Source organism: Fundulus heteroclitus, chromosome 1 (assembly GCF_011125445.2).
Source record: "Fundulus heteroclitus isolate FHET01 chromosome 1, MU-UCD_Fhet_4.1, whole genome shotgun sequence".
In the NCBI taxonomy this organism is placed as follows: Eukaryota; Metazoa; Chordata; class Actinopteri; order Cyprinodontiformes; family Fundulidae; genus Fundulus; species Fundulus heteroclitus.
Window position 1 is genome coordinate 39,481,453 of NC_046361.1, and position 19,699 is coordinate 39,501,151.

Consider the following 19,699-nt stretch of genomic DNA (forward strand, 5'->3'; position numbering starts at 1 on the left):
GCCTTGGTAATTCTACGAGTTTCTCCTCCGTAGTTTGACTCCATGTCACACGTACCGCCGCCATGCTTCTCTTCACTCCTATGTTATCGTCTACGAAGAAGAAGAAGAAGAATTCCCTTGTTTGCACATGCTCAGTGCGAGAGGTTGGTGGAAATCGGCTCATAGCTCTGCTTCACCAGCAGGAGGCGCTCACCATCACCTAAGGAGCGCCGACTGAATTTCACACGTTTGATTTTCATCCGACTGTACGATCCCTGATGGGGAGGTGGTCATAAGAGGCTAATCGCTCCTCGTTACTCCCTGTATACGACACGATGCAGCTGAAACGCGGCCTGATCCAAATAATTCTCAAATCAGCCCAAAAAGGGCAAAAACTCGTACTGTGTACGCCGGCTTTAATCAGGCTATGCAAAGCCTGATTTCATCGGAAGTTGACGTTACGCATGGCGGTAAGAACACAGGAAGTAGAGGTTGCAAACTGAATGTGTTGCCATGGGGCAAGTTGTAATAGTTCTGTCATGTCAGCTAGTATTGGGGATTTTATATTCTGTCCAGAGACGTAGACAAAAAAACGCTACTCTGCGCGTCGTCGTAGCAGAAACAGCTGATCAGGCTAAATGGTCGCTACGTCAGAAACTTGTGTTTCCATCTCCCGTTTTGTGCTTTTAACTCTTCTCAGAAAAGCCAAAAACCAACTGTAAAAAAAATTTGTTGCAAAATTGAGGACGCTATTTTGAATTTTGGCATTTCCATCAACCTTTTCTAATGCAATACTTAAAAATGTTTCATTTACTAAAAGCCAGTCAAAGCAACTGTGACTGATGCTGATGGCCAAACCGTTAACGAGTGCATATAGTATATATACATTTAATCATTTTATTTTTCTGACAGCAGTACACATTGGAACTGAACTATAAAATGTGATCAACCGTACCTAAAAGGGAAATTGTAAGTTTTCTCAATATTAATGATAGCGGATAAATAGAGCATGGCATAAATGGAACTAAAAGAAAGTAAAAGTTTTCTTGAAATTAGTGCATTTGTTCTTGATTTGAGCAGGTAAATAAGATGATCTGCCAATGGAATAAGATTTTTGCACTTAAAATAGTAGCAACTGATCTCCATTGTCTTATTTCAAGCGCAGTATATCTATTTTATTTTAGAGGTCAAAATACCCTCATTTTTCTTGTATTTCATTCGGTTTTTGCAGTGAGCGAGGACTTGTGTTTCACTGTTTTTAGTATAATCATTAAAATTCAAGTTGTAATTACTGAGAGCAGTTCTTACTGGGTTAATTTTGATTACAAAGGAGGAAACGACAACAAAAGGGCTTTAAAACAACGTGTTTTTCAAAAATAAAAGCAGCAAAAAGGCAGAATTACACCTAATGCATGTTTGTTTAATTAAAACGTCTGGATGGGATGTAGCTGTGAAATGGCCGGGTCTCTCCTAGGCACCAAAGAGTCGTCTTAATCCTGTTTGAAGGAAGCTTGAAAGAAACGGCGTGGTTAAAGTAAAAACATAATTACTGTAGGTGTAGAAAGAAAAACGCCAGACAGACAATGAATATTTATGATGCATTAAGAAACAGGATCAGAGCCAATTAAATGGAAAATGTGAAGCTTACATGTGGATCAGATTTATACTAGTTTCCTACATCCTGACCGACGTCTGCCCCTAAACGGCGATGAGATTTCATGTCTGAGGTGCAGTTTTGCAAAGACGAGCCATGAAACCTCATGTTTTGTCCTTTCACACTGCAAAAACAGAACTAAAAGTGAAATTTTCTTGAAATCATTGTAATTTTCCTTGATTAGAGCAGGTAAATAAGACTATTTGCCAATGGAATAAGATTTTTGCACTTAAAATAGGAACAATTCATCTCCAACGTCTTATTTCATGTGCAAGATGTCTAATTATGTTATTTTAGAGATGAATTGTTCCTATTTTAAGTGCAGAAATCTCATTCTATTGGCAAATAGTCTTATTTACCTGCTCAAATCAAGGAAAAATACACTAATTTCAAGAAGTTTTTACTTATTTTTAGTTCCCATTTTGCAGTGCAGGAGCAGATGGTTTGAGTGATACTGAGTCAAAAGAGCTCATGATTGTTTTTCCCAAGGGAACATTTTAATTTCTCACTTAGCAAACATTGGACAAAAGACGGAAGCTAATTTTCCAAATTAAGGTTTGGCCAACACATTGGGCTTTCTTTTTTTTTTTTTTTTTACCCAGATGACGAAACTCTTTCCACCGACCGGGTGTGTCCATTTAGTACCTGGCTTGTAATGCACCCAGGTGGGGTTGCACACTCAAAGACAAAGGTGTAATATCCAGGCAATTTTGTCCACCCCCACCTCATCTGTCAGCTCAGCCTTTCACCGGAGGTGTTTTCATTCCTGGGCACTCGCTCTCAAATCCCGACGTTGAATGCAAACACCACTCAGCCTAAAGGCTTTGTGGTTGCTCAGCTGCCCTGCTGCTCGTCTGAATCCACCCGTCTATATGCTTAAGACCAAAATAACCTGCAAAGTAACTGCGTTAGGGTCAAGTGATGTGCATCCCTGTTCGTACTTGCAGCCGAGTCTCTGTGGGCGGCTTGGTGGGGATTTTACTGGGTTTGGAAGTTTCAATTTATCACAGTGCCCACTCACTTAGGAAGCACCTGCGAAAGCAAGCTGCGAGGGTAAATCCTCTGCGTCAATCCGGTTCTGTTGGCGGAGGCGAGTGATCCCGTTCAAGTTTGATCAGGTGTGTTTTCCATTTATTCTGAACTCGCAGATAATGAGCTGGGAGTTTTATGGCGTTGCCCCGTGTTTAAGAAGAGAAAAGGGTTTTTAATGATGCCTCCACATGGCTGCTTTACCCTCCAGTTTCCTATGTAGGATGTAAAGAAGTTCTTACACCCCCCCATCACAGTGTTGCGTACTTGCTTTTCGTTTCCCTTGACACAAACCACTGGAAAATAACACATTAATAATGCATTGAAATGCATTGAAATGGCTTTGACACTGTTGCATGCACAGTTTGATCACCAGATAAGAGGGATTTCAAAGTAATCTTTGGACATGTTGAGAAAGTCCATTTTTTTTTCGCGACCGCTCTAAGATGCAGTATTAAAAGAATAATGCTACATTTAAATCAAACGTCGTATTTAAAAAAATATATAACTTTTGCGTGGAAAGTGGTGTACGCACGTTTCAGGCCTCACTTTGTGTGTATGCAAGCTTCATAAACGAGGACTACATATCTTCTGTAACTCGGTGACCTCAGACCTTTTCTATAAAAGCATCTCACCTCCTCCACTGCAAAAAGGGAACTAAAAGTAAGCCAAACTTTCTTGAAATTAATGTATTTTTCTTTGATTTAAACAACTAAATAAGACTATTTGCCAATGGAATAAGATCCTTCCACTTAAAATAGGAACATTTCATCTCTATTATCTTATTTCAAGTGCAGGATATCTAATTATCTTATTTTTGGGGTAAAAATACTCACTCCATTGGCAAATAGTCTGATTTACCTGCATAAATCATGGAAAAATACACTAATTTCAAGAAAACCTGACGCGTTTTGAGCATCAGGGCCGTTTGGTTTACACCCAAAGAGCGTCGAGAGGTCCTGCAGCAGGTTATGAGATTTTAAGCGTCTGAGCGTCCAAATGGCAGAGTTGGAAAATCTGAACTTTTGCTGCTGAACACGGCGGTGTCAACCAACCAGAGAGACCTCGCCATGTGACGTAGTGGCGGATTTTCCAATTGGAGAAGCAGGAAAGTCGACAATAGAGGACAAACTGATCATCGCTGTTTGTACCCATCCTATTATCTATGATCAGGCGAGCAATCACCACAGTACAGGACCTTGACTGGAGGAGGATTAGGGAGGAATTTGGGATCTCAAGTAAGTTATCAGAACATTTAACACTGTAAACATTTCCCCACATTTAAGGAAAAGAACAGACCAGTCTGTCCACACTTTGCTGACGCTCTGCACAAACGTTCCTGCAACTCAGGAAGTCCAACCTTCCACAGGAGCTGCTGGTCTTCTTCTACCCTGCTGTCGTTCAGTCTGTCCTGTCCAAGAAAACAGGACGGGTCCAAACTGCCACCAGCAGTCAGGTCCCTAGTGAAGTTCTTTTTCGGCTGACTTTCCCTCCACGATCTATGGTCAGGAAAAGAGCAGCTAATATTGCTGCAGACCGCACACATCCTGCGCACAAAATGTTTAGATTTTAACCCTCAGGTCGGCGCTTTTCCTAAAAACAAGCCGTCACTGTTTGTTCCCCGAGGCTGTCTCTGATGAACACCCTACAGCCAGAGTAGTCAGCTACTCCACTGTGGAACAAGTTAAGCATATTTACACTATTTTACCCAGTTTTTGAAAAATATTGGATGTAGGCTACATACACATATCTGTTGTGAATTTTTTTGTTTTCTCTAAGTTTAGATATTATGTTTAATGTCTGAATGCTGTCATTGTGTGAAAATGAAGTCTATAATCTTGTTCTGTGCTCACAATCTTGTGCAATAAAGCGGATTTTAATTGAAATATCTCAGCACACTGCAAAAACAGAACTAGAAATAAGTAAAATGTTCTTAAAATGAGTGTATTTGTCCTTGATTTGAGCAGTTAAATAAGACTATTTGCCAATAGAATAAGATTTTTGCACTTAAAATAGGAACAATTCATCTCCGTCATCTTATTTCAAGTGCAGGATGTCTAATTATCTTAATTTAGGGGTCAAAATACTCATTCCATTGGCAGACATTCCATTTTACCTACTCAAATCAAGGATGAATACACTAACTTTAAGAACATTTTACTTATTTTTAGATCCATTTTTGCAGTGCAATGTCTTAATAATAACATTGATCTGATGTAACACTACGAATGGGCTCCGTCTCCACTGAGAATGATTCACTCACATCGGCATGCAAGCTGCTTGAGAGAGGCGTAACCTTTTCTTTGAGGAAATCAGCTAATTATCTGACCTTTTGGGGGAACTCAAAGCTTTGAACGTTCATCCCCGGATGGTCAGCTGAGAGAATAATGTCCTAGCCAAAGTAACCAACCTCATTCCTCACTCCTAATATTTTACTAGTCTTAACAATAACACAAATACTTCAGAAACATGACAGGACTTGGTGTTCCTTAAAATCTCCTTTCATTTCCTTACATTTAGATGTATAAATGAAATAAATAACTGAAATGTTTTATTTTATTCTGCTGATATGTAAAAGCCTAGAATATAAAGGTTTTAATTAGAAGTCATAACAGATAACCACCTTTCGTTTGCATTTTAATCAGTACACCTGACAAGGCACTGCAAATGCAAGAGGAATGTAACACACTGTGTAAAAACGTTGCATTTGCATGAATGAGAATTCATGCTTTTTGGCTTCTCTTCTCTGTGGATCTCTCTTTCAGCTTTTGGAATATGTTGGCAAAGGAAAGAGCATCATGGACGTTGGTCTGGCCCAGGCGCGCCAGCCGCTCACCACCCGCTGCCACTACTATGAGGTGGAGATAGTGGATGCTGGGGAGAAGTGCTACATCGCCCTGGGCTTGGCACGAAGGGTGAGCCGTCAAAGTTGACGCTTGAATAACTTCAGACACACCTGTGCTCAGATGAGTCCTACTTCTTTTATTTTGTTTGGGGGGGGGGCATCGGGCTGAAACATTTTATTTCTACCTAAAGGTAGAGTCGGCTATTTTTCCAAAGGTTTCCCCAAGTCCCTTTTTGAATAACCGAATAGACTGTCTTACCTCACTCTTCCGCTCATCAGGGGGATCGTGTGAAAAAAAAAATCTCCCAAATCCACTCCGGCTTTATTTATTTCTACTGAGGCCTTCCTTTACTTCTCATAAACTTGTACACGGTCCACTTTTTGCGACTCTCAGCCATGTTCAAAATCTACGGTGAGAGCAGCGGAGCTACAATGAACGGCTAACCGCTAACCTAGCCGCTAAGCTAACCGGATACATACACACTATGGCTGTGTCTCATTCTGCCTACTTCTACACTTCGAACACTTAGTTTTAAGTATATAGTGTAGATAACACAAAAAGTCAGTGCACTGAAGGTACCCGGATGACCCCCTAAAAACGGTCACAAAATGCAGTGTGTAACGATGGGCCCTACTCGCACTAAACGGACGCCATCTTGACTACAAAGCGGAAAGGGAGGGGCTAAGGACTTCGGTAAGATGTTCCCATTTTGAAAATAATGGCGGATTATTCAGCCGAGACAGCCGGAGCTGCGACACCACAATCATATAAATGTAAGTAATGGTGGTAATACGAGGCATTGTACTCGATAGCTGTTTGTAAAATACACGAACATACCTCACGTTCAGCCAATATTTGGAGGATCCTGCGTTGACGTCAGAGGCGATGTAATTTCAACATGCTGTGAATGTAAACGATTGTTGTTTTTATTTTTTTTAAAAACGGCGGCATATATTTTTTGGCGGTCTGAAAAATTTGCGGTCACGTGTGTTGCGTTCGTCACGTCATCCCGTCATTTCCGGTAAGTGTTTTAACATAAGTGTTCCTTTTGTAACAATACTAACGGTCGAAAGTGGGCACTACGGCAGTAAGTGGTCAGTGGTCTCTGTGTTTGGTTCAAAGTTAAAGCCATGTAGTTTCTGCAAAGTCGTCCAGTAAAGTTTCACTTTTAGCCACGTCTGCTTTTCGTGGATATTCACAAACAGCTTCTTCTTTTGTCTGAACTTTAAAACACACACACACACACATATTCCTGCTTTCTTCAGGTTAAAGTCCTTGCTTGCAGTCATTCCTCGCTGCTCAGCACTATTTTATGTTATTAATTCTAGTTTCTGGTACTTTTCCTGCTGCATCTGGCTCCCATTATAAAGACATCAAGCTTAAGTCCAGCAGAATTGATGTGAAAGTAACAAATCCAAGAGTTTGCACACTGGCTGTTGACTCAACGGCACATACAGGTTTTTGAGTCAGCACAAACAACACAATTCACTTAACGCTTTACAAGAACCTCCCCGACTCTTGTCTCTATTTCACTTGTTGACTTAAGGCTCAGCTTTTGTATTTGATCCCAGATTTGTTTTTTTCCCCTCCCCTGATTAGCTGCCTAACGTTTTATGAATAGCAGCTGCATGTTCAGTCTTTGGTGCAGCAGAAATGTTGCCCGGTGAACACTGACACAGACATTTGTATCACACGTTCACGCCGGAGTCAGAGTAAGCTGCACTGAACCGGGAGCCAGACTTCCCTGCCCATGTTTTCCCCCTCCATCCATTATCTTGTCAAATTGACAAATACCTGCTAACCTGAAGCAAATTTTACTCATTAAGTCAAACAATGCCTGTCCCAGTCCTCCGCCCTAAAGCCTAATTACTCAGCACACCCGGACTCTGCTGACAGCTCGGCTCCAAATTGGGTTTGGAGGAACTGGACAATAACGCAGGAGCTGAAAACAACGTTCAGAAAACCCCCAGAAACACCCGCGTTTTCACCGCCGGCACTTTGCAGTTGATCTTCCAAGAATCAAACGCCATCATTCCTCCATTTGTGCCAAAAAAGGCTTTTTATCAGTGGCGGCTGGTGGGAAAAAAAAAATCTTGGTGGGGCTGGCCGATAGATTTCCCTGCCTAACCCAGTACATGCATTTGAATTAAAAGTCGGAAAATGACTACGATTCCACAATAAGCATTTAATTAATCAAAAAACATTGTTCACAAAGGATTATTTTGGTGATTTTGTCTTATTAATCCTTTTCACAGACTCATGCCAGAGGGTTTGCATACATCGTACATGTACGTATATTATTACGAAATGAACGTTTACGTCTTGACTTAAATATATATCCTATTTTTTATTATATAATGTTTTAAGTATGCTGGTGAAGATTCTCAGTCATCCAGGTCATGGTCATTCCAAAAAAAGGTAAAAAACAAAGCAAGTGGACTTGTTTTCCGTAGTTGAAGACGTTTCGCTTCCTCTCCAGGAAGCTTTCTCAATAGATAACATGGACCAGTTTCGGTCCAATCTGCTGTCTTAATGGCTTTAACGACCGCCCATTACTAAGGGGTGGTCCTGTTTCTGTTGAATTTGCATGTTATCTAAGCCATTACAAGGCCTTTGTTTGCCAATGGTATAAAGCTTGTTACTCCACATTACTCCAGACTTTTTGAATTGAGAAAGCTTCCTGGAGAGGAAGCGAAATGTCTTCAACTACGGAAAACAAGTCCAGTTGCTTTGTTTTTTACCTTTTTTGGAGTGTTTTAAGTAGAACAATGACTAGTGCAAAATTAAGTTGTATTTACCGGAGATGAAGTGTAGACTGCAAATTCTGTCGTGGTATGACGGCTCCCACAGTCCATTGGGATTGTCTGCCTGCATCCTTTTCATTGAAATTATCCATTTCTTCCTTCTTTCTTCGTCCTTCGGTAAACGAAAGAAACGTACATCCGACGATTTGGAATGCCTCTGTGTGCAACCGGGAGCACAACAAGTCGTAGGCATTGTTTAGATTCCAAAAATAAACTAAAAGTACGCTCTAATTCACCCGTTTTGTCACGCTGGTAAGCGAAAACAAAAACAGTACTGTTTATGCCGACCACCGTGACCCGGATGTAGCTCGTGACGTCACGCGTGAAGTGCACCTATCACTGTGCAGCTAGGGCTACTACTCCAGGAGCCCCAAAGCTCCTGGAGTCGTATTCATTTTGGCTATGCTGATTGGCCAAATATTTATAAATCTTCCCTAGCAACAGTATACGATTGGTTATTTCGCTACACTTGTAGGACTCCTTGAGTCACAGCCCCACAAGTGTAGAAGAAGAGAAATGATGCGTTCTGTTGGTGGAAGTGCACTGTTAAATGAGAGTCAATTGGTAGAAGTGTTTTAATAATTCTTATTACATGTAGCCACGTACTATTAAGTAAAAACTGACATTAATAAAACTTTTAAAATCTATATATATTTTGACTTTTCCCCTTCACGTCTAGGGAGGGCCGCGCCCGAAAGAGGTATAAATACCCCTTCATACCCGTGTAGTAAGACGCTGCATATATGAGGCAAACGAGAAGCGGCGTGAGGGAACGGCTGTGTAACATACACTGCAAAAACACAACTAAAAATAAGCAAAATGTTCTTAAAATGAGTGTATCTGTCCTTGAATTGAGCAGGTAAATAAGATGATTTGCCAATGGAATAAGTTTTTTTGCACTTAAAATAGGAACAACTCATCTCCATCGTCTTATTTTAAGTGCAGGATGTCTAATAATCTTATTTTAGGTGTCAAAATACTCACTCCATTGGCAGATAATATCATTTACTTGCTCAAATCAAGGAGAAAAACCCACATTTTAAGAATATTTTACTTATTTTTAGGTCAGTTTTTGCAGTGTATGCGTTATGTAGAGCATCTTGCGCTTTAAATTCTTCTCGCTTTGCAGTTCATAGCCTTTTATCTGACAGACCGACGCAAATTAGCTCGTAAATGTGAGGCAGAAAGAAAAGGAAACATGTTTGTCAAACCCTTTTTCGAAAAGTAGAAATCTGAAAAGTGCGGCCTGCGTTTTTTATTTAGCCTGTTGTTTATACAGGCCTCCTGAATAAATCAGTCACCTGGTCACTTAGAGTCCAACTGTGTGATTTAACCTCGGTGTAAGCGCGGCTGAGGGCGTCAGCCTAGGAGAGCATCAATCAGTGCAGCAGCCAAGAGATCCACAGGTTACTCTGGAGGAGCTGCAGAGACCCGCAGCTCAGGTGCTTAATGTGTCGACAGGACGTGCGCTCCGTATATTTTGGCCTCGATGGAAGAGGGAAGCAAAAAGTGTCCATTTAAAGTAGCTTGACATCAAAAAACCCATTTGTGGTTGAAAACTTAACACTACAAGTCTGTCCTGACACAACGTTCCCATTGTAAAACACAGCATCATCCTATGGGGGTGCTTTTATTCTGAAGGGCACAGGGGAGTATACTTCTTTCACACGCACAACCTTACTCAGTAATTTACTGATTATTCACTGATTTACCGGTTAGTTTACCAGGTCAAGACGTCATAATATCATAAACGGTTATTTACTGGGTCCACTCTAGTGTGTACGGAGCCCCCAAGGGGACATGGGGATTTTATTTTAATTTTATTTTTCATTACCTCGCAGTAATCTGGTAGACGGTTCATGCAGCATTTTGAATACTAAAAGACTTTCTGCTACAATATAAGGTTTGTCCATGTATGTTAATATCTAGTTAGTGACAAAACTAAAGTTTTATGTAATTTCTTCAGAATACAAATTCACCATAAACTTATGTGCAAAAGCAAAAAACGGGTCAAACATGGGCTTTCTGTCTCTTTCCATCCCATTAAAAGTAAAGAAAGAAAGAAAAAAAATACATACAAACTATTTGCACTATTTTGAGTTATTTTCACAGTCTTTTTTTGTGTTGGCCCTTTATGAGCCGGACTACCATTTTCATGCGCAGTCCCACCTCAACCTCACACAAACGAGCATGAACACACAGTTAATAGATCGATTTTTAATCAGTTTAATGCACCAAAGAGTTAAGAATGTATAAACATGTTTTCACTGAGGCTCTTTAAAGGTATTTGCCATTTTAATTTGACATTTATTATCACTGTGACTGTACAGACCAGGGTGTATTTGCTAAGTTATTGCGAGGTAACGCAAAATAAATAAATAAAAGTTTTCCCATGTCTCCTAGGGGCCTCTGTAAGTATAAAGCCGTTATGTTCCTGGTATGGGGTAAGATAACTGTCAGTATAAACATATGCGTAAGTCTCTGAATTTGTAAATATGAGTGAATAAACGTGAATAAATGTAAGATTTGTATTAGTCGACTCATACATACGTGTAACATCAGATTTTTCATCTGGGAGAATACAAATTTAGAAGTTGCCAATACAAGTTACAAAGTTAACATTGTAGCTATGCGTCGTTTTGCATGGCTAGAATGCAAAAGGAAGGAAAACTGTTATTTTATTTAACGTTTTATTGACCCTTTTTTTTTCCTATCGTCGTTATACGTCTATCGATCGATATTTATTGTTAATGAATTATCGTCCAGCCCTACTGGGACGTATGTGTGACATTTGGTCTCGTCAAGCAGCCCTCAAGACCCGAAGCTGAGATGGGCACCATCTCAGCTTCAGGCATTTGGCTGCAAAATAAAATAAAAGATCACACCCAAACTGACTCACTGCTGGTATTTTTAGCATTGGACTGCTCCGTGTTTGGAAACGACGTTTGGTTGGGATGTGTTTGAGCAATAGTTTGGATAAAATTACACGGCCTCATCATCCGTCCACCCTTATCTGGGATCCTGTCAACAACAGAGCAAATTAAGAAAGTTGTCTGTTTTTCTTTTTCCGCCCTGCAGCCATAAAATAAAAAAAAATAAAAAAAGCAGCAGGTCTGGAAACGCCAACACAGATGCTCCCAGATCAGGGAGTCGTTGTTATGCTGCGGGGGCCCAGAGGTTTTAGCCCGATGACACGAGGCTAAACAAACAGACCTGCATTAGTTCTCCACATGCTCCCTGCCCAGCCCCTATAACTTTGGCACGTACCAACAGAACCCCCCCCCCCCACACACACACACACACGGTATTCCTCCAGCACACACGCAGCATACTCTCACGTCTGTGGTAATACCTGGCTTAGCTTTTATTTTTAGACAGCTCTGTGATATGTCAGTGTGATAGCCTCACTAGCTGATGGGTATCTCCTTCCACTTGGTTTTCCTCTCAGCCCGCACCTTCACCCTCACACGTTTTTTTTTCCTGTTTACTCTCCCGCCGTGTGGAGAGCTCAGATTCCTCCGGAGCCGCCTGGTATCGCAGGTCCTGCTCCACCACAGTGTGGACCCCCCCAGCATCAGCAATGGACATTAGCATTAGCATAAGCAATGCTAATGAGTGCTGAATAAACTCACTTTTCCAGCAGATATATCGACGATAGCTTGTGTCACATAAGCACCACTTGAAAGGCGTAGATCCGCACTGGCCAGGCTTTCTGTGTTTTTGCCTTTGAAAGATCAACAATTTTTAATTCTTACTCTTTTAAAGGTATACTATGCAACCGGGGTTGATTTTCCAGCGAGGCTCCCCCCAGAGGGCGAAAGTAAAAGTGCACTGTCGTAAAGATGCTCAGCTGTTCTGGTTTCTCCATCAAGCCAGGCGCGGTTGTTTTGAGCTTAGCAGACAGGCGAACGCAACGAAAAGTAAAAAAACGGCAGTACAAAAAACGCCTCGCCAAACTCACGCTACCGCTTCGCCAACATTAAAAAAAAAAAATAATAAAATAAAATAAAAATAAAAAAAACTCGATATGCTTGCATGTTTATTTGACGTTAACACGCGGTTCTTTGTTGCTTTCGCGCGTGCATATAGTGAATGGCAGGGCAAAAACACATGGAGTTCTCGCCGTAAAGCAAGACCGACTCTCGCGATCTTTCACGAGACTTCTGAGCCTGTGAGTGCGGGCCGAGGGCTCCTTCAATTGCAAGTGCGGTATTTCCCCCACAGACCACCAGGGCGGCCGGGAAAACCTTTGTTCGACCTGAAATGACTCATTTAATCATCCAAAACGGTATGGAACACATTAATTAACTGAAAAATGTTGCATAGTATGCCTTTAAATACCTTTGCAAGTTGTTTTGTAGCAGAATGACACCACTTGCCCAGACAATCCTCATCCATCTATTATCTATCCGTGCATCGCAGAATCTCCAGGGTCAACATAGAGCAAGCGTGTTCAAACTTTTCATCGCCTGGGCCAAAATTGTCTCGTCAAAAGATGGAGATTAAGAAACTAATATTCCATTAATAATAGTTTATTTTATTTTTTTATTTTTATTTTCACCGGCTCCACAAATTATGATCATGCACTGTTTTGATTAAGCACATTTGTGAAATTTTATGTATGAAAGGGATGTTGTGTAAATCATTCCAGATTCAAAACTTTTTCATCTTTTGTCGTATTGAAAGACGGTTCGTCCCTTTTGCAAATTCTTTTGGACCCAATTCTTTTATTTTCCGGTTCGTTCTCTGCAATATTAACTGGACTTGAGTCAATCTTTCCTAGAAAACAGTCGCTGTATTTAGCCAACTTTTAAGAATTAATTAAAAGACGATTCTGGTGCGCTAAAGTCTGCATTTGAGTAAAAGTCATTGAGCAAATGTGGTCCTATTTATACTAAATTAAAGATTTATTTTGTACCGAACATTTTCCATTGTAAGAAAATTTTTTAGTTATCCGTAACAATCTTGGCCTAATTAAGAATAAAAAAGTCTGCATCTACATTACTCACATCTGCTGGTGCGTCAAATAGTTAAATTCGTGCTATTTAGTTTTTTTTTTTTTTTAACATGGATTCAGAAAATGTTTTCTCAGTATTTATTAAAACTCGTGCAGCTCAGAGCGAGGAAAAGGAAAACTGAATTTAACGGACGAAGCGCTCTCAGCTGGTTAAAAGTGATGGACACAACAGTTACTACAAGGACGGCGATGAAAACCGACATTTAATAGCTGGTTTGAATTCTGCGGCCTAAACTGAGTCATTATCTGCCGTATGGATCCGTTTTTTTTCCTTCCCCTCCAAATTACAGCTGGTATCAGTGCCTGCATCGGGGCAGAGGCTGGGAGATGTCGGCCTCCCCCTCATGGAGATGCAGCCCACATGCCAGTGAGCCGGAGCAATCCTCGGGCTTGTGGTCGAGACGCAGCAGACTCGCTGGATAAAGGGGTTTCAGGCTTGGAGCTGCCGCTGCATTCCTTCATGTCTCCCTGTCTTCGCCTGCTGATGTCTCACTCTGTCCTCGCTCTCTTTTCCTCCCTGCGTTTCCATTTCCTGTTAACCGATTCACGGCCGGCTTGTCAGACAAAGATCTACGATGTTCCTCTGAGATGTTGGCGGTCCTGATTTGTGCAGCTCTCCTGGTTTATTTTTCCGTCCCAACACAGGTGCTAGTAGGAACGATTTCACCTCGCCTCCGTATCTGCCGTGGAGAAATGACTCCAATGCGTTGCCTTTTCTCTCGGCACCGGCCGCCGGTGGATGTTTGGCTAATCATTTTCTTCCTTTCGGCCGTCCTCTGCGTCTGACTTATCATAATATAGGAATGAAAGGTCGTTTGTGTGCCTCCTGTGCTTGTTACACTGCAAAAACAGAACTAAAAATAAGTAATATTTTCTTAAAATGAGTGTATATGTCCTTGATTTGAGCAGGTAAATAAGATGATCTGCCAGTGGAATAAGATTTTTGCACTTAAAATAGGAACAATTCATCTCCATCATCTTATTTCAGGTGCAGGATGTATCTAATTATCTTATTTTAGGGGTCAAAATAGTCATTCCATTGGCAGATAATACTATTTACCTGCTCAAATCAAGGACAAAAACACAAACTTTAAGAATGTTTTACTTGTTTCTAGATCAGCTTTTGCAGTGTAATACTCATTAGAAACGAGAGCGGTGGGGAAAGTTTAATCTACAGATGGAAAGAAGTCGGTAAGCGTTTAGAAAAAGGCGGCCGAGAGGAAGACGAAAGCTCGTGAACTCTGCAAAAATGTATCTAAAAATAAGTAAAATGTTCTTAAAGTTAGTGTATTTGTCCTTGATTTGAGCAGGTAAATAATATTATTTGCCAATGGAATGAGTATTTTGACCCCTAAAATAAGTTAATTAGACATTCTGCACTTGAAATAAGATGATGGAGATGAGTTGTTCCTAGTTTAAGTGGAGAAATCTTGTTCCACTGGCAAATCATCTTATTTACCTGCCCAAATCAAGAACAAATACACAAATTTTAAGAACATTTTACTTATTTTAAGTTCCGTTTTTGCAATCTTTGCTCTTGTTCAGTGTTGTGTTTTTACAATAACAGAGGTGCAGCCTAGAAAACAGACAGAAATCGCTGGTAATTACCCCTGAGTCATGCTCTGATCTTATCCGTAAGTGGGCCCCAAGGTTATTTCTGTTGGAGCGGGGGAAAAAACACGTCACGCACGTGTTTGTCGACGGAGAGCGATTTATAAGATGGGCGAGTTAACGGTTCCAGCGGTGTCCGACGTCAGTCCTCAGCGGCCGGCGTCCTGCGGGGCGTTTGAGGTTCTGCTGGTTCTGCACGCCTGAATCGCAGGAACGGTTAATTTAAACCAGCTCTGCAGCCGTGGATGACACGGCGGGGAGCTAAATCAGCTGTGCTGGAGCAGAGAGCCGAGGCTCGTTAACGCCAATCACACAGTGGAGCTGTGTGGAGCGCTCAGTAACTTTGGCCAAAGGTGCTGAAAGAACTGAACGTGTTGTTTCAACATGTAACATCGATTAAAAAAATAAAAGCTTTTGTTTTTTCGGAGGAGTTCTCATGCAACGTTATGCAAAGAACGACAGGGAACTAAAAGTTTTCTTGAAATTAGTGCATTTTACCTGGATTTGAGCAGGCAAATAAAATTATTATAGATTTTTGCACTTAAAATAGGAACAATTCATCTCCATCATCTTATTTCAAGTGCAGGACGTCTAATTATCTTATTTTACGGGTAAAACTACTTAATTGCATTGGCAAATAGTCTATTTTACTGCTCAAATCAATGTAAAATATACTAATTTCAAGAAAATGTTACTTTTAGTTGCCTTTTTGCAGTGAAAGGAGTGAATACTGTAAGCGTACACTGCAAAAAGGGACCTAAAGTAAGTAAAATGTTCTTGAAATTTATTTTTCCTTGTATTGAGCAGCTAAATAAGACAATTTGGCAATGGAATGAGTATTTTTACCTCTAAAATAAGATATTCAGACATCCTGCACTTGAAATAGGATGATGGAGATGAACTGTTCTTATTTTAAGTGCAAAAAATCTTATTTCATTGGCACATAATCTTATTTACCTGCTCAAATCAAGGAAAAATGCACTCATTTCAAGAACATTTTACTTACTTTTGCTCACTTTTGCAGTGTAACTAATTTCTTTTGTCTTTAAGCAGCTTTTTTTTTTTAACGTTTTCTATAGAAGTATAACTTATCAATGAAATTAGATAATTCTATTTATGTACAAGTTTTATTTTCTTTATTTCAAAACCCAAAACAGTAAAATGGTTGTTCTTTATTAAAAAAAATCTAAACTAATTTCCTATATTATGCTTTGCCAAAAAAAGAACCCTGTGACGGACGAGCGGCCGGTCCGTGGTGCTGCACACTGCAAAAACGGATCTAAAAATAAGTAAAATGTCCTTAAAGTTGATGTATTTATTCTTGATTTAAGCAGGTAAATAAGATTATCTGCCAGTGGAATTAATATTTTGACCCCTAAAATAAGATAATTAGATACACTGCACTTAAAATAAGATGATTGAGATGAGTTGTTCATATTTTAAGTGCAAAAATCTTTTTCCAATTGGCAAATCATCTTATTTACCTGCTGAAATCAAGGACAGATACACAAATTTTAAGAACATTTTACTTATTTCTAGTTCTGTTTTTGCAGTGCTTCCCCCGCAGGGATAAACGCGTCCAGAGAATGGATGGACAGACGCTACAGTTTCATCCAGGAGGAGAAAACGCTGCAAGTCAAAGACTCGACCTGCTGGGTTTCCATAGATGGAAAACCTTTTTTTAACCAGTCTGTCTGGATGATTGTTGTAGTCAAGTCACTATGCCTCGAGTCCGAGTCCAGGTTCGAGTCTCCAGTGTTCAAGACCGGGTCAAGTCCAAGTCATAAAAAAAAAAATCCGAGTCGAGTTCGAGTCGAGTCACTATTGATCAAGTCGAGTCAAAGTTCCGCACTTAGTTAGTTTTTTAGTTTTTAAACTAAAAAAAAAATCCACACTCCACCACATTGCACTAATAATTTAGATATTAAAATCATACACCAAATAATATTCTAATGACATATTAAAATGATAGCCTAATGATGTAAAAAAAAGTCGAGTCTTTTTCTCAATTTCCGAGTCAGAATGATCTGAATGTTGGAGTCCGAGTCCAAGTTCGAGTCATCAGTGCTCAAGTCCAAGTCAAGTCACGAGTCTCTAAATTTAGCTAATGACTCGGACTCGAGTTCGAGTCTCGGACTCGAGTACTACAACACTGGATTGAGCTGACTCCGTAAAGTGCCCTGAGATAATGCGTGTTGTGAAGTGGCGCTACATAAATAAACCGAATTATTTTATAGCAGGAAAAAGTCAAAAACACCAAAAAGCGGCGGCGCTGTTTAATGGGGGAGGAGCCAAACGACCGGCTCGGTTACATCTCTGAGGGTCCAGAGTTGTGACCCTTTCTTTGTGTCCCTGCAGGACTATCCCAAGAACAGACACCCCGGGTGGAGCCGAGGCTCCGTCGCCTACCATGCAGGTGAGACTTTTTACCCCTTCTCTGCCTTCGTCTCCTTCCTCCTGACCCGAGAAGCTTCCTCTAAACGTCTGCGGACGCTTTTAGATGGAAACCTATCGCTGCACAGCTTCAGAGGAACGCAGCGATCTCCAGCCTCAGACGGCCGAGCCGCTGCAGAGCGACGGCTCACAGATCAGAGTATTTTTTCAGAATGGAAGGGCTGATGGTATCTCCTGCTTATCTCCCTGCTTCTCAGAGCAGCGGAGTAAATAAATAAATGAGTCGTCTCTGTTACCTGCAGCTCTGTGAGCGTTTATCTCTGCACACATCTGCATGGAAGATGCCTGCAGCTTCCATCCAATGTGGCGCCCTGATGTGGACGCAGAGGCTCCTCCGTAGGTGGCTGTTATTATTCTGAACAAGCCCTTTATCTCACGATGAGTCCACATCATGTTGGTCCTTATCTGTCCAGAGCTTTCAGGACAAACCGGCACTTTATCTGCGGCGCTGCTCTGCTTTCTCACTCAGGACTTTTGTTGCTGTTTCTCTGAACAATTGATAAAAAAAAAACGCCACAAAAGCCACTTTGTGTTTGCTGTTGTTGTTTTTTCTTTATGCCGTTATTTTTAAAGCAGGCGTGTCCAAAGAGTGCCCCCCCCCCCCAAAAAAAAAAACACATTTCAAGAGATATTTGATCCACACATGAAAACATTTTCTTTAATTAAGGCAAAAATTATTACAAAAAAAGTTTAAATCTTACTTTGGAAATATTAAGTACAACAGAAGTTGTAAATTGTGGAATAGGCAACGGTATTCAACATTTAAACTGACATGCTCTTATTTTTTTTTGTATTCATTATCTCTTAAAACAGTTTTTTTTTAAAAGAATGATTTTTATACATCTTTATTATCATCATTATTATTATTAATTTTTTTCTCTTTTTTTTCCTTCAAATTTTTATTGTAAATGTAACATGCTTCTTTATGTATCTATTTATTGTCTTTTTTTATAGTAGTGTTTTATGTGTGAATGCAGTGTGACGCATAGTTTGGACTATGTAGCAGCCAGAGTCTGTAACCCAAATAAAATTTACCTTTGGGACAAAAAAGTTAATCTAAATCAAAGTTATTCATCTTTTAATAACCATACATTCTCTTTAATTAGATAATAATAAAAAGGAGCCATGGCATTTAACTAGTCAAATGCGGATTTTGGTGCATTAAAATATGCTTTAAGTTCATTTATTAAAATTGGCTAATTGACCCACATGCTGTTTGTACATCGCTTGACCAAAAACAGTTACGTTTATTATTATTATTAATAATAATGTTTATTAATTGTGACGAGTCAAATTAAATCATTAGAAATAATTTTGCTAACTGGTTTACCTGTGGATCTACGATGGTTTACAGCAGTGTGCGAAATACCTGTCAGTATTTGGGGGGGGGTCCCCATCTCCCGATTGTTGCGCAATACCGATGTAAATTTTCTCAATATGCAGTAGGCCTATAACATTACAATGTCAAAGTTAGCTTTAATGTCAATTCTTCACATTCACCAGACATACAAGGACTCGAGAGGACTTTATCATTCACCAACAGTGAAACAGATAAAGTGCACAGGCACAACAGATAAGATCAGTTCCTAATACTAAAATTTAAACATTTTTAGTATTAATTGTTAACGTTACGTCTTTCTTCTGTTTGGCGCGCACATGGCTAATGTGCATCCGCTAATAGGATTGGCTGGCTCCCTGGGATCATTAAAGTATGTCTGATTCTAATTCTAATTATTTGTGAATAAATGTTTTGAATTTTAATTACTGGACATGTTGAGCTTAAAAAATTTTTTGTGACCATTAGTGACAAAAAATATTTAATTTTTAATTTTTTTGACACAATTTAAGACCCCCTTTAAATTTTTTTTTTGAGGCTTTTCAGGGGGTCTCACCCCCCAGGACCCCCCCGTATTTTGCACTCTGGTTTACAGTCATTTCCTACAGAAAACCTTTATTTAAAATGATATTTTTGAGAGCAAGTAAAAAATGTATCATAATTTTTTATTAACACCCCGGGTTCCTCTGACATGACAACTTTTCGTCCCACGTGCTGAAAAGTTTGGACAGCCCAGTTTTAGCGGATTGTTTGGGCTCTCGGTCGCATCTGTTGTCCGAATCAACGTTTTCCCGTTCACTCGGCGCATTCCTTTCACGTTTTCTCTCTTTTTTTGTTTCTTTTTAAGTTCAGGTTTATGGCGTTAAATCCGGCGTATCCCACTGCTGATGGCGCTCGTGCTTCGGGTGCATTAGCAGTAATGAGGGCTGATGCCGCGCGTCCTGCTGGAGTCTGTGGACGATGCCTTCA

General features: G+C 40.2%; 1 protein-coding gene across 4 annotated transcripts in view; it reads left to right on the top strand.

Annotated features, from left to right (window-relative positions):
- spryd3 (SPRY domain containing 3) overlaps window positions 1-19,699 on the top strand; it is a 66,433-nt gene that overhangs the window by 30,240 nt on the left and 16,494 nt on the right. For all 4 annotated transcript variants that reach the window (XM_036142772.1, XM_036142765.1, XM_012869329.3 and 1 more), the window contains 2 exons: window positions 5,428-5,577; window positions 17,299-17,356. In XM_036142772.1, coding sequence (XP_035998665.1) covers window positions 5,428-5,577; window positions 17,299-17,356 — 208 coding nt within the window. The remainder of the gene's footprint in view (window positions 1-5,427; window positions 5,578-17,298; window positions 17,357-19,699) is intronic.